General features: G+C 32.2%; 1 protein-coding gene across 1 annotated transcript in view; it reads right to left on the bottom strand.

Moving 5' to 3' along the window:
- The window catches only part of LOC127557134 (multidrug resistance-associated protein 1-like), a 90,017-nt gene extending 70,900 nt beyond the window's left edge, over positions 1-19,117 (bottom strand). Inside the window, exons 1-6 of the mRNA XM_051990572.1 lie at positions 19,025-19,117; positions 17,672-17,733; positions 12,439-12,580; positions 11,474-11,604; positions 8,417-8,594; positions 2,279-2,533 (exon numbers count right to left, since the gene is read on the bottom strand). Of these exons, the coding sequence (XP_051846532.1) occupies positions 2,279-2,533; positions 8,417-8,594; positions 11,474-11,604; positions 12,439-12,580; positions 17,672-17,733; positions 19,025-19,117 (861 nt within the window). The remainder of the gene's footprint in view (positions 1-2,278; positions 2,534-8,416; positions 8,595-11,473; positions 11,605-12,438; positions 12,581-17,671; positions 17,734-19,024) is intronic.
- Positions 19,118-19,919: the final 802 nt, after the last annotated feature.

Below are 19,919 nucleotides of genomic sequence, written 5' to 3'. Positions count from 1 at the left end.
TTCTGGGAATGTATACTTCCCAATGCTTCTGGGAATCTCTAATAACTCTGTGACATTAGGAACAGTATAGTAGTATGGGAACAGTAGTCAAAAGATCAAATAACTACTCTGGGTTGTACCATTTTAAAAACAGTGTGTTAATTTATCAGAATCTCAGTTCCTCATTTATAAAACAGAAACATTAAAACTATCGTGACTCCCTTACAGAGGTTTTTTTTTTTGTTGTTGTTGTTGTTGTTGTTTGTTTTGTTTTTGTCTTTGTGTCCAGACCTATGATTTCATTTGTAAAGATTCCATTTGTAAAGATTCCTCTCAGTAAGGAATTCCCTCTACCAATGCAGATTGACTGATATTCTGCAGTTAAATCCTAAAGGATTGTCTGAAGCATTGAAAGTCTAAGTAACTTCCCTGATTTCACCCAGCCAGTATATTTCAGAGCTAAGAATTGAACTCAGATCTTCCTTATTCTGAAGCAGGTTTTCTGTTCATTATTTCTCATTCTCTCTGAGGGTTTTTATGAGAGTTTGTAAAAGGCAACATATAAGAGAGAAGTGGAGAAATGGTAAAATATCATATGTTAACATATTATCCATTACCAAAGTATCCATTTGTAAACCTGAAAAATAGATAATATATAGGATCCATTTACAATTTAATACTCAATATTCAAAACTCAACTAGGTGGGCCAGTGCATAGAACTCTGGGCTGAAGCCAGAAAGAACTGAATTCAAATATAGCCTCAGACATTTAGTAGCTGTGTGAACCTGGGCAAGTCACTTTATCCTGTTTTTTGCTTCAGTGTCTTCATCTGTAGGAGACAGAAAAGAAAATGGCAAACCATATCTAGTATCTAGATTTAGAGATCACCAAGGGGTTTTCTGAGATGATTGAACACCAAATCTTGGTTTTGTGATTTAAAGCTTCATTTTTTTTTTTCCTGAGGCAATTGGGGTTAAGTGACTTGCTCAGGGTCACACAGCTGGGAAATGTTAAGTGTCTGAGGCCTAATTTGAACTCAGGTCCTCCTGATTTCAGGGCTGGTGCTTAAAGCTTCATTTTACAATGTTTGTATCTAACACTAACTTTCCTTTTAATTTTGTAGAACTTTAGATTGTTATTTAAAGGCTTATAAGAAAATATGCCTTATTGATGCACTGTTAGTACATCTATAAATCAATACTATGTTTTGGAAAGTAATTGAAAATTGTAAACAGGAAGTTTCTAAACAGTAAATACCCTTTTATTTTGAGTATATCACTATATATATATTGATATACCAGATACATCACTACTTGGCAGATACTCAAAAGAGATAAAAGAAAGAGAAAAGGGTACTAAATATACGAAAATATATATAGTATATTTTTTTGGTGGCAAAAACCTCTAAACAAAGAGAAGTTCAACAAATGAGGTTTTGCTGAATAAGTCATGTCATGTGATTATGATAGAGTATTATTATGCTCTAAGAAATAAGGAAATAACTGATTTCAAAAGTACATAGAAAGATTTCTATGAATTGATGCAGAATGAATTAAACAGAACAAGAACAATTTACACTCTAGCATCAATATTATGAACAATTTTGAGGACTTTTTACAAAAAAAATTAATCACAATAATAGCATCACCATAAAAATAATTTAGAAAATAGAGAAGGGATGCTATGTGTGATATATTGCATGTACTTTCAAATAAGTTCACTGTATTTCCATTTAGTTTTCTTTGTTATAAAAGTCCTTTCATAAAGGGAGAATAATTTAGAAATGTTTAGAACATAAAAACAAAACACCAATAAAACTTTTTAAAAATAATTTACAAAAAATGTTTTTCCTTAAAATTTTTTTTGCTTGACATTTTTAATTGATATGATTTCCAAAACTGTTTTAGGGGAAATATATTCCATACAGCCAAAAAATTAGCAAGGAAGTGAATCAGGAATTCATATTTAGAAAATACTTTCTGGTATTCCTTTTCTTTTGGGGGAGAAATACATTTTAATTTCTTGGAAAACACTTATCTTCCATTCACTTAAAAGGGATTTCTAAGATCTTAAAGATCAAGAAATTTACTTCTTAATTAAATCATTGAAATTAATTTATTTGTATCTATAAGAAAGGGAAATAACATTTGAAATTATGTAGAATTTCATGTTTCACTAAGTTCCACTAAGAGAAAAATAGATTTAACATGAAATAATTCCAGTTTTATCATCTCTAGTTGGATAATCCAGTCTTCTATTATTTGACATTTTGTGTAGACATGCCATGAAATGTCCTACCTTTAACACTTTTATTCTGTTAGCAGCTAAGGCATTTATAGGTATCACCAGCACAAGTATAACAACACCTGCAAACACAGATGGGCCCAGCTCTTGCCAAAGTAATAAAATAGCCATCAAGATCTGCAGAGGTGCAGACCAGAGTATGTTAAGATTTACTGTCAAGTCCATGAGTTGTTGGGCATCTGCAGACATCAAGTTAATAATTTCACCAGATGAAAATTTTTTTCGGGAAGAATTAGATAAATTTAAGGCCTGAAAAAAGAGAAATATAAAATTAAGAATTCAATTTAATTAAGAATCTGTATGCATGATCCTTATCTTCCTAACAAAGGAAATAACATATAAATACTATCTATGGAAACTTCTAGTGAAACCATGAATAAAAATAATTCAGACTGATTTCCTTACCATAACCTAATGAAACAGGTAGAATAATACAGTTATCCCTATTATGTATGTGAGGAAAGTGAGAACAGTGACAGTAACTTGCTCAGTCACCCAATTAGTAAATCTTAGAGTTAGAATTAGAACCTGCCTTAACTAATTCTATTTTACCACACTATTATTTTATATATATATATATATATATATATATATATATATATATGGGACTGCTGAAATCTGTTGTTCTATTTCCTTTTCAGAAGCAACTTAACTTTTATATTACTTTTATAGCATAACATGACCATAAATGTTAAAAGAATTCTTAGAGATAAGAAACAAACTATAGAGATATGTTTAATGAATAAAGTTAGATTAACTTTGTTTTTGATAAATACACTTTTGAAAATAGTCAACTTGCAGAATAATCCTAAACCTGTTTTCCCCCCCAAAAAATGCTAATTTCTTTTATGCAGTAGTTATACTAAGAAAAAATAGATGAAATTAGTATTGTATAGGAATTTGAGATTTCATATTAAATCTAATATTTTGAAATGCTTTAGGGCTTCCAGTGCCAAGATGGCCGAGTGAGAAAGGAACTTTCTGAAGCCCTCTCAAATTCTCCTCCAAACAACTAGAAAGCCATCTCAGAAGTGATCTAAGAACAGGAGAGCTGCTTACTAGCACAGCAGAAAAAATCTGTCTCACTGGGATGGGAGAGAAGAGAGGTCCAATAGCAACAGCAGAAGTAGCCAGTCTTAAAGCAGGGAGCTTATAACAGGGATACAAACCTGGTACAATCCACTAGTGATACCACACTCTCCTGCAAACCAGCAGCCCCTTAGGGAAATTAGCAGTTTTTGCAAGGCAGCCAGTACAAGCCACCAGTAAATTTTGACTCCATTGCTAACCAGTAGTGAAGCCCTGCCCCAGGGTTGACCAGTAGCAAAACCCTACTGTTAGAGCCTACCAGCAAAGAGATCCTATCCCCATAACAATCCAGCAGCAAGACCCCAACTGTGGAGCAGAACAGTAACTAAACTTAGCACAGAGGGGAAGTCAGTACAAGTCTGAAGGGAGAAAAGCTTACTCTTCAGAAAAAAAAAAGTAAGTAGCTTACCCAATGAAATTCTGGAGTAAGATCCAGAGCCCCATCACAATTAGACTGGCACAATACCAAGCCCAGAGCCCAACACTCACATAAAATTCCCAATTCACAGAAAAGGCAGAAAAAACAAGTAAAATACAAGAACAAAAAGAGTTTCTCTTGAAAGTAACTATGGCAATAGGAAGGATCAAAGAATAAACTTAGAAGAATTTCAAAAATGGCTACATGTGAAGTCTCAAAGAAAGATATAATTTGGTCTCAGCCTGAAAAATAAATTCCTGGAGGAGCTTATAAAGTATTTTTAAAAAGCAAATTAGAATAGTAGAAAAACTGGGAAAAGAAATCAGAGTGATGCGAAAGAATCATGAAAAAAAAAGTCAATACCACGGAGAAAGTTTACCAAAATTTACCAAAATTACAAAAATTTACCAAAGGAAAAAATCCCTAAAAAACAGACCTGGCAAAATGACAAATGTAGTACAAAAGCTCATTGACTTCCCTAAAATTTGGATTTGAACAAGGAGAAAGCAATGACTCTTTGAGACATCACAATACAATGAAACAAAATAAAAGAAAGTAAAAAAAAAATTGAAGAAAAATATGACATTTCTCATTGGAAAAACAACTGCCCTAGAAAATAAATTCAGGAGACATAATATAAGAGTTATTGGACTACCTGAAAGCCATGATCAAAAATATTAATCTTGGATAATATCTTTCAAGAAATTCTTGAAGACAAATAACCAACTTCAAGAGATACTAAAGAAAAAAACAAATTATTAGTATAAAAATGGAAGGGGTGAACTTATCACCAATAAAGAGAAAATTAATACAATTGCTAGGAACTATTTTGCCCAATTATATGTCAATAAATTTGACAATTTAAATTAAATGAATGAGTTTTTATAGAAATATAAATTACCCAGATTAATTGAAGAAGAAATAGTTAACCCAATCTTAGGAAAAGAAATTGAATAAGTCATCAATGAACTTCCTAAGGAAAAAAACCCAGAGCCAAACAGGATAACTATTGAATTGTATAAACATTTAAGGAACAAATTGTACAATATTGTACAAACTATTTGAAAAAATGGCAAAAAAGGAGTCATATCAAATTCCATTTATGATACAGATATAGTGCTAATGTTCAAACCAGGAAGTGGCAAAGCAGGTAAAGAAAATTATAGATCAATTTCTGTAATGGATATTGATGCAAAGTTTTTTAATATAAAATACTAGCAAAGAGATTACAGAAATATATAATGAGGATCATAAACTTGGTTATATGTTATAACCAAGTAAATTATGACCAAGTGAGATTTATATTAGGAACACAGGGCAGATCCAATATTAGGAAAACTATCAGTATAATTGACCATATAAATAATAATACCGACAAAAAATCTTATATTTATCTCAATAAATGCAGAAAAAAAACCTTTGGTGCCCATTCCTACAAAAAAAAAAACCTACAGAACATAGGAATAAATGGAGCTTACCTTGAAATGGTAAGTAACATTAAAATAAAATGATCACCCTGTTCATTCTTTTCTTTAGATCAAGACTTCAGAAAAGCTCAACAAATAGAAATTAATAGTCAAGTACTAAATATAGGTTTCATTAATTAAAGGGAGGTATTTCTAGACCTCTCTTCTTTTATTGTGATCCAGGGAATAAACCTGTGATTTTTATTGGTATTCAAGATTCTCAGAGAGGGAATTCCCTCTGTTAATTCTGATCAGTTACTTCTTTGTAATTTCCAGTTTTAGACAGCTGCCCAGAATTCTGAGAATTAAGTGACAATTTTGAATGATAATTGAAATTTGAACTATGGTCTTCATGACTTCAAGGCCAAGATTTTTATCCACTATGTCATTTTTCCTCTTAATGCCACCCAAGAACCATAGAACCAGAGAATTAAGAGAATTCGATTATTGAGTTGATTACAGATTATTTAATCCAACACTTTCATTTTAAAGATGTAACAGGTCTGGTGAATACTTAAATTTTCTCTTCCTGTTTTGATATATTGCCTGGATATTCTCAAGAAACCATAAGATAACTTACCAAGAAGCCTGTTTCTGATCACATATGACTGAGGTATTAATACTATTCATTGACAGAGTCTTTTAATTATCTGTCAAGTTGCACAAATTGAAGATTCAAGGCTGCTGAACTGAAATGGAGTGCTTTTACAAACTGTACAACTTGCCTTTTGATAACTTATTCCTTTGCTGGTGAGAGAAGGAAGGACTATTTTGAGCTGTTCCTAATATCAAAGCAAGGTGGAAAGACGCCATGGCTGCTCTGTCCAAATGACCATCTATCTTTCTTTGTATTTGTCCTTTTCTGCTTTTAAGTGAATGAGCATTCTGAGATGGAAGTTCCTGAGTGATTTTGAGAATTAGAGAGATCTAAAAGACTCATGAGAAGTCCCATTGGCATTTATAGCTGATTTGTGTAATAGCAATGGTTACAAGAGATGTAGTGGCTGATGGCAGTAAAAGTGTCTACAATGGGAATAGAGACATATACTGAAGATCTACAGATTCTAAAACACAGTCATCCAAGGAGTGGAAGCTTCAAAGAGCTCAAAAAAAAAGCATGGATCTTGAAAAACCAACAGGCCACTTTCCCAAAAGAAGACACAACTTAAGGGGAACTTCATGAAAACTTCAAAAGAGAGAAAAAAGATTCCAGAACCAGGATTTACCACTAAAATGTGCATTCCTCTTTAGAATGTACGCTTCCTTAGAGAAAGAACTGTGGGTTTTGCCTTTATTTCTTTAGAATTTAGCTCCAATGTCTTTTTCTTCTTGTTCATTTGTTCAGTTATATTTGACTTTTTGTGACCCCAAGGACCACAGTACATCAGGCCCTTCTATCCTTCACTATCTCTCAATGTTTGTCCAAGTTCATATATATTGTTTCCATGATACTGTCTATCCATTTCACCCTTTGCCATTCCTTTCTCCTTTTTCTTTCAATCTTTCACAGGATCAGGACCTTTCCCAGTGAATCCTGTCTTCTCATTGTGTATGGAGTCTCAAAAGTCTTCTTCAGCACCACAACTCAAAAACATAATTCTGAAACACTCAGCTTTCATTATAGTCTAACTCTCACAGTTATACATTGCTATTAGAAAAGCCATAGCTTAGACTATACAGATCACTATGACAAACTTTGTAAGTAGTGGGTAGAATCATGTGCATGCACAAGTTGTGACTTTATGAGAGACTAAAGTTCTTAGTCCCAGGTTCAAAGTCCCCATTGGTTGACTTCTGAGAATCACTATTTCATCTAGTTCACTGATAGATTCATTTGCTGAAAAGAAATATAAGCAACTAACACTTTTTGGCAGCTCTCTATATGGTAATAGGAGATGGAGAGCCTAGCAAATCTTACCTGTGAGCTGCATAACTGGTAGGTGAGACAGCCTTGATAATAGGATGGATAAGATAATTTATGCTGATTTCTGAGTGATGGGTTTAACAAAGTGGAATAAAGCTCAGAGAAAAAAGAATTGGACAATTAAAGACTCTTAGAATCTTGCTAAAGCCCCTACTGACATGTATATTGTGAAGTGTGTCAGTTAAAAGAGAGGGAAACAGTTGCAGCACAGTATGGAATAATAATAATAAAAAAAAGGTACATTCTAAAACTTAAGAGACCTAGATTCTTATTCTGAATATTGCTAAATAGCTGTGTCACTTTAAGTGGGTCAGTTACTTCTCAAGGCCTCAGATTCTTTGTCTCTAAAATTGTCATTATCATTAAGGTACTTTTCATATGCATCCCATATGCAGAAGAAAAACTTATCTTTTTTTCTCAATAGTATTTTATTTTCTGAAATACATGTAAAGATAGTTTTCAATATTCATTTTTATAAGACTTTGTGAAGAACAACTTATCTTTTAAAAAGTATATAATTTGGATTGATTTAGAGAAAAATATAGATATCCATTAGAAGGTTTCAATTTATTTTACTTCCAGGAGAATAAGTAATAAGGACCAGAGATTAATTAATCAGTCAGAGGACTTTCCACAATGGGACACAAACCAAGGAAAAAATTTACCAAATTTTTACATTAAAACAATACTATATACACAAACAGGTGGTATATGTTTTTATGTAGAATGTATGTATATACTTTTCCATTATAATTATATATCTCCAAATTTGCATATATGTAAATATATGTGTATTTATACATACATAAATATATAAATTTATCCTGGTGAAGTTAAAAAGGAAAATGAAAAATATTGGCATTACTATATTAAAAAGTCACATTAATACATTGTTGATGAAGCTGTTAATTATTATAGCTATTCTAGAAAGCAATTTGGAACTATACCTCAATATAAAACTGCATAACATTTGACCCAGAAATACTAGACTTATGCCCTAAAAAAATCAGACACAGAGGAGGAAAAGGACCCATATATACAAAATATTTATAGCAATTCTTTTTGTGATGGTAAAAAAAATAAAAATCAAGAAAGTGTCCATCAATTAGATAATGGTTGGACAAATTATGAATTATGAATATAATAGAATATTATTATTCCACAAGCAATGCTATAGTGATTTTTAAAAATATGTTAATGAATCTTTCAAAGGATATACTTCCTTACATGATTACCTTTTTGTAGAGTAGTCCAATTACAGCTGTTTTAATTTTTGCTGAGTTGAGCATATTAAAACGGTGATATAGCTGGTAGACCAAAGTTTGCAAAATGGTCACAACAAAAAGGGCAACTGCATATCCATAGCCATTCCAAACCAAATTATGGCGGTTTTCACAGAAAAGGATCATATGCCTGAATTGAGAGGTAGAGGGGAAAGAGTGAGATATTAGACATTAGCAGTTGTTAAGTTGCAAGAATTCGGTACTTACGTGTGGCAGTTTAATTGGTAGTTGGTTGTTGTCCTTTGTTCATGAACAGGATGAAAATGACATCACTATGTTAGAAATGAATTACAGTGAGCCCCACTGGCTGATCAGATCAGTATGACCTTAAGATGCTCTGTTACAGGTCAAAAACAAAAAGTCTCTATGGACACTTAGGGTGGATTCTCTTACTTTGAGCATCTTGCATTTCTTCTGAACTAATTTAATTCTGCTTTACTTATAGAGCACAGCACCTTCTCTGATGAGAGTATGGTGGGCAGTCCTGTGTCCATGATATGGGTCTCTCATGTCATGCAATCAATTATAAAACTCTTAAGATAGAGTGTACTTGTATTATTTTTTTCTGACTACCTTTTGACCACACTTGCCCTGTGTGATTTCTTCATAAAATAAGTAAGTGTACATTTGGTATTCGAATAATGTTTGCCAGCACAACAGAGTTGTCCTCTCTGCACTAGAGTTGGAATGGTTAGTGGTTTAGTTTGAGAAAGGACCAGTGTCTAGTATCCTGTTCTGCCAAGTGATCTTCAGAATCTTCCTAAGACAATCAACCCATCCAAAACAGCACTGGCTGGGGATAGGAGAAAGTAGGGAAAATACCTTAAACACTGAATTTCCTTTTTGTTGTTTCACTCCAAAAATTAATTAGAACTAAAAATCATGCTGCCTAATATCTAGTATTAACAATATTAGTTGGCCTCATATCCCTCAACTGTGTTGGTGGAAATATAAATTATAAAAACATATTTATAAACCCACACAGACAGAATAGGCCCCCTTTCTTATTCAGATGCTATGAATCAATACATCAAGTAGGGATGGGGATCTGTAAAATAAATCATAATTAGTACTATATTTTACAAAATAAAAACTTCATGTTTTAGTTATTTTCTTATTTTTTATATTAAAAATATGCTTTCCCATTTTGTTTTTTGAAACTTGTCTTTAGTCTTATGGGCCCTTTAATATAAGCAGTTTCTTTTTTTGAAATGATAAGAAAATGACCTTTCAGAACTGTTTAACTTATTACTGGACACTGAAAAATAAAATATATAATTGCCCAAGCGATTTACAAGACATACTGCTAAAGAGGTCAACCTCATTAAAGATCATGCTAACAATAAAATTGACCTTTTAGGGTTTGTGGGGGAGATTATGTTACCCTATCTAATGCAAGCTTGAAGTACAGTGGCTGTTCACAGGTCTTGTCCCTCCTGCTCACTAACAAAGTTGCTATGTGTTATATCTGCTCCCTTCATTACCTAGACCTAGCCTTAAAACTGATACTTGACTTAGTACAGACACTAGATTGGCTTAAATCACCACAAATGAGAACTTTCAGACTCAAGTGATCCCTCAATTTTCTATATAATAAAGGCTACAAGATTGTACCACCATACCCAAGTTGTTCTTCCTAAATTATATGTAACATCTGGATAGAAACAAAAACAATCCAGGCAGTATTTATATGTTGCTGACTTGGTTTTATAAATGAAATATTTAGAAAGGAAAGAATCATGAAACACATTTTATAGAAGTATAGTAATAATAGGCTTTTGCCTTTCCTGTGAATTTGGAAACAAAATGAATCTGTTAACAATGAATTCTGACTGCTACTACACTCAACGACAAAAAAGGGTAATTAATTAGTACTAAATATCATAAGCCTTTTAAGAATTCTGTTGGTTGACAATATTTTTAGGTACATAAAAACAGAATAATTAATGAAAATAGCAAAAATCTGAAATAAGTTAATGAAAGCTTTATTTTTGCTGCCTGGGTATTACACATGTTAATAAACAATGTAAATATCTATATTAACTCCTGAAGTTTTCTCATTTCTATTAATTTATAAAATCTTCTTTGCACAAATAAAGCCTTAAACATTTATGCCTGTAAAGTCCAAGGTCTCGTGATCTTTTTGATAGATCACAGCATGTACTTCATGAAAAAAAGGCTTATATTTTTATAAAAAGATCATCAATTATTTCAGCCATATTGGATCAATGATCTTTGGGATAAGTATAAATCTACTTAACCCATATTTTGAAAGGCCACAGCCATTTCTTTTTCTTTTTTTTTTTTTATGGTTAACATTAGGATAAGCATAGAAAGAAAGAGTCTAGGATAACAGGCACTCAGTAGACTATAAAGTAGGAATGACTAGCTCCTAATTTATTATGCATTTTTGTTCAGTTATTTTCAATCCTGTTAATCTTGGGGATTCTTTGTGACCCTCTGAGAGGTTTTCTTCACAAAGGTATTGGAATGGTTTGCCATTTCCATTTCATTTTATAGATGATCTAACTAAAGCAAAAAGAATTAAGTGATTTGCTGTGTTTTGTTTCAATTCAAAATCTTTTCATGATTTTTTTGGGAAGATTATTATTTGGGTTAAATATGCCAGAGAAAGTGAGATAAATTTACAGAGATTAGAATTTTATGACTATTGGTAAAAGGTCTATGCAAGAATTTATCACTGAAATGTAGTTGCTCTTCTCATGGAATATTTTCTTACAATATTTGTAGGTAAACATTAACATTAATGCAAAGTAAATATAAATGATTTATCTAGACTTTGTTTTAAACATTTTCCAAAGTTCATTTTCCAAAGTATGTAATTATACAATTACAGACATTTGATAAAATATTTTTTATAGAAATAATAATAACAATAATCAATTTTTTCAGCTAAGATATTTTATCATAGAATATTTATACTTTGTTTTCATTATCAACATATTGAAGAACATATTATCTACCTATTGAAGAAAGCTTGCAACTTACTTCATTATGAGTGGGCTAATAAAGGATAAAATGTCAGCAAATATTTTGAACAAAGCAACCTGTATCAGTAAAAACTTAAAAGTGTCCCACAGTGCATGAAGTAAAGATGGTTTCTTGGTCTTTGCTTCTTTCTGAAAGGAAAACAAAATGATGACAAAAAAGAAACAAGCAAATACCAAGTCATAATTAGTTCACACAGATAAAAATAATGGAAAACCTACATAAAATAACTATAAAAATTAGAGTGAACATACATATACCCAAAAGTACAAGAAATAGCCAATATGAAATTATGATAAAAAATTTTAAATATGGCCCTTAACACTGCTATGGATAGAACACCATTTATTTCCATTAGAAACTTTTTATAACTGATACCATATGTCTTGAAGATACTAGTGAAAGACAAGTATAGTGGGCTAATAGAATGACTCAGGTTTTAACTCTTTTTACACATGTAATAATATGATGGTCATGTTTTCAAGTCAGCATTTCTTTTTGTGGTGGGAGGAAGAGAAGGAATGAGGTGCAATGCAGTTATGTACTTATATCTTTCTGGAATTTCAACATAGAAATTGCAATTATGTGGTTAGAATGTCCTTCTAACCTTTATCAAGGATTACAGCTATCTCAATGGTAGAGAATACTTTGTAAAATAACCCATATCCCTGGTTGAAAACATTCATCATAATAATGATACCTCATATTTGTTAAGCATTTTATTTTTTGAAAAATGCTTCTCCTAATTCTTCACTTGCTTTCAATAGTTAATTAGGCATGTAAGGCAGTTTTGTGGACATTTCATACAGAAGGAAGCTGAGGTTTAGAGAGATTATGACATCCATGGGACATAGTTTTTACTTGGATGAAGAAAGTCGACCTTCTTTTGATTTCTTAGAATAAAATAAATTAAATAACTGCTGTAGTTAGGAAATAATCTGTTGGGTTTCAGTAATCAGATTCACCTTTTTGTTCTTTTTATTAATTAACATGTTCCTTCTCCATTGTTTTTCAAAGATTGGACAGACATTGTAGGAAGAGTCATTATCATTTAATTCAAAAAGATCCTCTCTTTCCAATGGTTTCTTGTAGCCAAGAATTATTACACTAGAAAAAAAAAACTGAGGTAAGCATAACACAAAAATCTAATAATTAAGTTGGATTTCATTTTAAGCATATATTTATAAATCAAAGAATAATAAAACATACTTTTCCATAAGACACCTGGACTCCATAGGAATAAAAATTATTTTTAAAAGCACATTAGAAGTCTTTAAAGCCACTGATCTAGGTCTCTTGTAGTATGTCCTTGTTCTCAGACCCAAGCTATCTATTTAACCTTTTTTAATTAATGACTTGGTCAAAAGCATAGCCAAAATGCTTATCATATTTGTAGATGAAAACTAACATATTGAATGACCGTGTAATTATGAAAAATCTGTGATAGTCTGAAGTTGAAGTCAATCTAAGATATTAATGAATAAAGTCTTAGAATTAGACTTTAAAAATGCACAAGATCAAATCACTAATAATTTTTGGAAGCTAGTATTCAAATCCAGATCTGAACATCAAGTATATAGCACTAGTGCTGTCTTCTGAAGACTCACTGATACTTGCTGAAAGCCTAAGACAAAGGATGATAGATTTATAGTGGAAGAGACCTTAAAAGCCATCTAGACAAACCATTTCAATTTACAGATCAGTAAACTGAGCTCAGCAATATAATGTGGTCTGTTCAAGGCAATAAATGTCAGAGCTAGGATTTGAACTTGGATCTTCTCAAGTCAAATCCAGATCTCTTTTTCATTGAACCATTTTTCTTCCTTTTGTGAATCTTGACATTAATTTCTATTCCCTCTCTCTACATAAACTCAAAGATAGATAGCTGTTTTCTAAACAAATACAAAGTATGCATCATGAAAACAGGGACTGAAAACAAAAGTGAACTAAGGAATGAACAGCTAATATTCTTCCTTTTAAAAAAAAATGATCTCACATTTATTTTGTATATATTCTTTTAAGTGTATTATCTCACTTTAAACAAGATAAACTCCTTGGGCAGGAACTTTTTTTTTTAATATTGGCATTCAAATTACCTGGCATATAGTAGACTTATCAAATGTTTAATTATCAAATGTGCTAATTAATTGCCATTTTGATTAATCATAGATTTTTCAATTCAAGTACCTACTCTTCATTAACTTCTCTAACTTTGAACATCTTAAGCTGGTCTAACCTAAATAGTTCTTCAACTGGGTCAGGAGTTAACTTTCATTATATTAAAATGAACAATCCTAATGTGATTTATGTTTTAAAAAAGGCTTAGATATAACGAGCAAGGAGCTCTAATAATGTTTCCCTTGAATAAACTGGAAATTTTCTTACAGAGCACTTTAAAAATCAAGCAGAAAATTCATGTTTGTTAAAATTTTCTATTTCATTCTATAAAATACATATTCACTTTCAAAATAAAATTGCATTGACTTTCATAGAGGCATTTTAAATAACATTTATTGTCTCAGCATTTATTTAGATTTACACAAAATTAATCAGTTTTAGTTCACATGTTATAAGTGACCCCATGCTTTCATACTGAGTATCCAAACAACACAGCATCTAACAGTTACAAATTCTTTTGGAGGATTCCTACAGTCTTATGGCTCCCCTCTTACCAAAAAAAGTTTTATCTTTTGTTCTCTTCTAGTGGTTTTTAATAGTCATCACATTAATTATTCCCATAGATTATTGCAATGTTTTGGGGAAATACCATGTTTTATCTCATACTAAGCTTTATTATTAGTCTTTCTAAAGTTACTTTTAAAACTATGAGAGAAATATTTTATTAACAGCTCATCTCACTCACCATTCCAAATCATTGTGTACATTTCTGCTATTGCTTGCTGCTACAAGAAGATAATGATAACAGAAATAATGGTAATGAGAATAGAAATTTGTCTTTCAGTTAGGATGAATGATGTTTTTAAGTGATTTTATATATATTGATCTCATTTTACTCATTTCTTACAAGCAATGCAGGAAACAGAGGTAGAATTTTATAATAGAAGGAGGATTTTTTTTAAAAATTCGAATATCCTAGTTTAAAGTCACTGATATATTCTACCAGAAAGAGCACAGTCATTTAAACTCTCACTTATTAAACCTTTTCTTAGAGATTTCAATTTATTAATTGAAAAACAATTGAGGATTTGCTTATATAGATGTTTCCTTACTTCTTCAAGTTCTTATTTCAATTCAATTCAAGTCAATTAATTTCAACGTCAATGTCTACCACTGTCCCAGTCATTATTGATTTAAAGAAAAAAAAATAAACAAACCCTATCTTCACAGAGCTTACATTCTATTTAGGTGTGCAAATATAGACAAAGTATTATCTGGGGGCAGTGGCATCTGTAGGACTAGAGTTGGTTTCCAATAAACCATGAAATCATAAATAAGGAACAATTTTCCACTAAATGAAATAAACAAACATATTAGTGCCAATTTGTAGATGGGCAATATTAAAACACAAAGTTCCATACCCATCCAATTTTTAGGGAAGTTAAAAAAAAAAAGACAGTATGTGGCTTCAGGATAGTTCTGAATTCCCAGTGAGATACTGGGGAAGTGAAATAGGGATAGGAATATGGAATAGGTTCATATTTGTGACTTTTGACTAGATCTTAGATATTAAAAAAAGGAATGTAAAGAAAGACATATTCATCTGATTCCAGAATTCATGAGTTTCTAACAGCAGCTCATGAAAATAAGTATCATGCATATGCTATAGGAAAAAATAAACTTTAAATAATGAAATTAAATAAAATTTATTGCTGCCATTTCTTGTCTTTATTTTGTTATCTCAATGGGAAAACTCAGGGAGGTTTAGTGGAAGAAGATATTTGTGATCTTGAGATCATTTTATTTGTGATACTTCTTGAGATGTTAGGAGACATTTCCAAAATAAGGGCTGGACTTTGCTTGAAATAAAATCCATGTTTGTCCATCATTCTGTTTTGAAGACGAGTCATCAAAATTAACTGTCTACAGAGCTGATATAAAAATAATTTCAATTTTACCTGTTTGTTTTAAGTTGCATAAAATCAGATCGAGCAGTGGAAAGAAATCTGGGGCTAAAGTCAAAAAGACCTGAGTGCAAATTTGGCCTCAGATGCTTACTAGCTGTGTGACTCTAGGCAAGTCATTTAACCTCTGTTTTTTTTTAACTGCAAAAAAATTGGGAATAATAAGAGTTTCTACCTCAAAAGGTTATTGTAAAGATATATTTCTAAAGTGCCAGTGCCTGACACATAAAAAAATGTTGCTTAATAAATGTTTGCTTCCTTTTTCCTTCCCCTAAAATTGTTAATGATCTACTCTAATAGAACATATCTTCCTTGAAGTCTAGAACTGTCTTGCTTTTGTTGTTTTATTCCTACTAGCTAAAATAGTGCTTATTACATATAATCAAGAAAGAAATATGGAGGCTGAATATGGATTGAGGCATACTTTTTTCACTTTTTTATTACCTTGTTTGCTTTTTTATCCTCATGGTTTTCATATTTTGTTCTGATTTTTTTTCACAACATGACTAATGTGAAAATATGTTTAAAATGATTATACATGTATAACATATACCAGATTGCTTGCTGTCTTGGAGAGAAAAGAGGTAAGGCAAGGAGGAAGAAAAAAATTGGAACTCGAAATCTCCACAAAAATGAATGTTGAAAACTATTTTTATATGTAATTGGAAAAATAAAATACTTTTGAAATAATAATAGTCTTAATGTTAGATTGTATTAGAGCATGCCCAAACCTAATATAAAAGCACCCTTTTTCTGGCAAAGATATACTACATTCATCTACCGTGTTGTTTAGAGAGTTGATTGTTTGCCCATCACTTTCACAGAGGGCCAAAATGACACACTATGCTGGAGTCAAGGTACAGTGTGTTTGACTATTGCTGATCAGATAAACTTGGAATGCTTTGTCACAGGTCAGGCACAAATGGTTCATGTGAACATTGAAGTTGTCTCTAAATTTGTGAATCTCATTTGAGCTACTCCAATTCTGCTTCACTCAAAGAGTAGTGCCTTCTTTGATTGTCTGTACAGCCAGAATAAGCTATGCCTTTAAATGCTGAGAGACTGGGACATTCATACTATCCTGATGTATCTAGAGAGGGTAAAAATTCACTCATCATACACATGCCATGAATTGAATGGTTGAGGAATGAGGTTCCCTCCTTTCTCTCCTAGTAGGTCTGATAACCTCAAGAAACAGTCCTCCAGTTTCTGTTTATTATATTTTATTCTTTTGTCCTAGTTTCAAGTGCAAGAGACAAAGATCCTCATTGAATTCAGAATCATTGAGCCATAATAACCTCAGGACCAGTATTCCAGGTAGAATGTTCATTGCAGCCAAGCTGACAGGGAAACTTTAAGAAGCCAAAGTACCTGGGACTAGAATCCAAGAAATCTTAGGATTTGGAATTTGGGACTATACTATATAGTAACTGAATAAACTGAATCTAAGCCACAATATGGGGTGGAGAAGGGGAAAATTATATCTTATGTGTTGGGAAATATATTTTTATATTTGTTTCTATACTTTTAAAGTCAATATTGCTTTGTAAAAGCTAACCTGAACTATCTGCATTTTTGTTTTTCTTCCCGGGTTATTTATACCTTCTGAATCCAATTCTCCCTATGCAACAAGAGAACTGTTCGGTTCTGCAAACATATATTGTATCTAGGATATACTGCAACATATCCAACATATAAAGGACTGCTTGCCATCTAGGCGAGGGGGTGGAGGGAGGGAGGGGAAAAAAAATCGGAACAGAAACAAGTGTCAATATAAAGTAATTATTAAATAAAAATTAAAAAAAAAAAGCTAACTTGACTGTTAAATGGTAACTGGAAGTAAATGGAATTTGGGTGCCAGGGAACTCCTACAATTGGGAGACTATTATGGGAAGGGGCTGGAACCAGTGGCAAAGAATCTAATCATCTTTAAATCCTATTAATAGTCAAAGATAACACAACTGTCCTCCAGACCTCCAGACTTAAAATTCTTCTTTTTGATAGGCTTTTTTTTAATCATTAAAATGAGAGGGAATGAAGGTACTTCTTGCCTTTATTTATTTTTATAACATTTTTCTAACTTAGAATTCCACAAAGAGATTCATGAAATACCTACCTGTTAAACCAGGAATATGTTATCTTACTGATGAATGAAGCATGTTTTTCCGGACTGAATTTCTAAAAAGAAAAATATGTATACAAATAAAATCAGATCTAATCAAATTGGAAAAATATCAAGTACTCAAGGGGAGGCTGAGTAAAAATGACAATATTACCTAAATTAATCTACTTATTCAGTGATATACCAATCAAACTTCCAAGAAATAATTTTACAAATCTGAAAAAAAATTATAACAGAGTTTATCTGGAAGAACAAAAGATCAAGAATTTCAAGGGAATTTATGAAAAAAATGCCAATGAAGGTGGCCTGACTGGGCCAGACCTAAAACTATATTATAAAGGAGTGTCATCAAAACCAGTTGGTACTGGCTAAGAAATATGGTAGTTGATCAGTGGAATAGATTAGGTTCACAGGACAAAATAGCCAATGATTATAATAATCTAGTGTTTGACAAACCCAAAGAGCCCAGGTTTTGGGATAAGAACTCACTTTTTGACAAAAAAACTACTGGGAAAATTGGAAACTAGTATGGCAGAAACTAGATATTGACCCATGACTAACACTGTATACCAAGATAAGGTCAAAATAGGTTCATGATTTAGAAGACATAAAAGAGCGATATTATAAGCAAATTAGAAGAACAAAAGATAATTTACCTCTCAGAATTGTAAAGGAAAGAATTTGTGGCCCAAGTAGAAATGAAACACATTATTGAACACAAAATAGATATTTTTTTATTATAGTCAGTTAAAAAGTTTTTGTACCCCCCACCCAAAAAAAAGTGTGTGAACACACACACATAATTATACTTGATGCAGAATAAAGTCAAAGCCTAAGAATTTACATTTGAAAAATCTTCTGGGGCACAGTCAAGATGGCAGAGAGGACATACACATCTTCCTAAACTCTCCTTTTCCCTCAATCTATTTTTAGGAAATTCAACCTTGGAATTAGTGCTTGACTATCAGAACCATTGAATATTGGGAGTAAAACACATTACCAACCAAAGATAATCTTGAAATTCTCCAGAAAAGGTGTGTTTTGCTTCTGTGTGGGGACAGAACAGGATTAGGCCAGGTATAAACTCAGGCAGGCAGTGAGAGCTCAGTCACACTGATCAAACCAGAGGTGGGTGGGAAGTAGTCTCTGCTGGTGGAAAATCTGCAGGGAGAACTCTACCACAGTGGGAGCTATTTTGCCCTGGCAGCAAGCCAGTAGATCATCAGAGAAGCTATAAATACAGGAAGTAAAGACTATACCCCCAAAACACTAGAGTCTCTTGGGACCTGAGCACACCCACTCAAAACCTGGAGTGACTCAGAGTAATCCAAGCACAGTCCCAGTTACTGGTCCCAGCATAGCCCTAGTAGCATTTCTGATGCTGCTGATTTCAGCACAACTGCTAATTCCAGAGCAGCCAGTGGCTGTCCCACTGCCCATTCACTGCCACTTCCTGTTGTCTGTAGAGGCAGTTTGGAAATACCCCACTGCCCCCCATAAGGAGACCGTAGTTTTTTAATTTTTTATTTTTTCAAAATGAGCAAAAAAAAAAAATGGGCTATAATTATTGATAGCTTCTATATGGAAAGAAAATAGACTTCAAATCCTGAGGAGACTAAAAACAGTTTGTCTCTAGACCCAAAGGTGGATATGATCTGGTCCCCATCACACAAGGTTCTCATAGAAGAAATGAAAAAGGATCTTTAAAAAGAGCTAGAAGAAAAGTGGTGAAGGGAAAGGAAAGCTTTGCAAAAGGGTCAGGATAAGTCATGTTATTTATTAAAAGATAGAGTGGATAAAGAAATCAACTCCCTGAAAAGCAGAATTTGCAAATTGGAAAAGATAAGCAACTCCCAGAAAAACAGAATTTATGAACTGGAAAAGGTTAGCAATTCCAAGGAAAACAGAATCTGTGAATTGAAAAAAGAAAATAATTCTTTTTTAAAAAAATGGCAAAATGGAAAAAAATTTATAGGATAAAACAACTCATTTAAAAACTCAGTTGGACAAATACAAAAAAAATTTTAACTAAATGAAGAAGATAATTAATTAAAAGTCAGATTTGAACAAATGGAAATGAATGACTCAAGGAGACATCAAGACTCAGTCAAACAAAACCAAAAAATAGAAAAAAAAAAGTCAAATAACTACTTGGGAAAACAACAGACCTGGAAAATAGATCTAGGAGAGATAATCTAAGGATTATTGGACTCCCTGAAAATCATGATGAAAAAAAGAGCCT

The sequence above is a fragment of the Antechinus flavipes genome, chromosome 3 (assembly GCF_016432865.1).
Source record: "Antechinus flavipes isolate AdamAnt ecotype Samford, QLD, Australia chromosome 3, AdamAnt_v2, whole genome shotgun sequence".
NCBI classification, from domain to species: Eukaryota; Metazoa; Chordata; class Mammalia; order Dasyuromorphia; family Dasyuridae; genus Antechinus; species Antechinus flavipes.
This window is presented reverse-complemented; position numbering and strand designations above follow the sequence as displayed.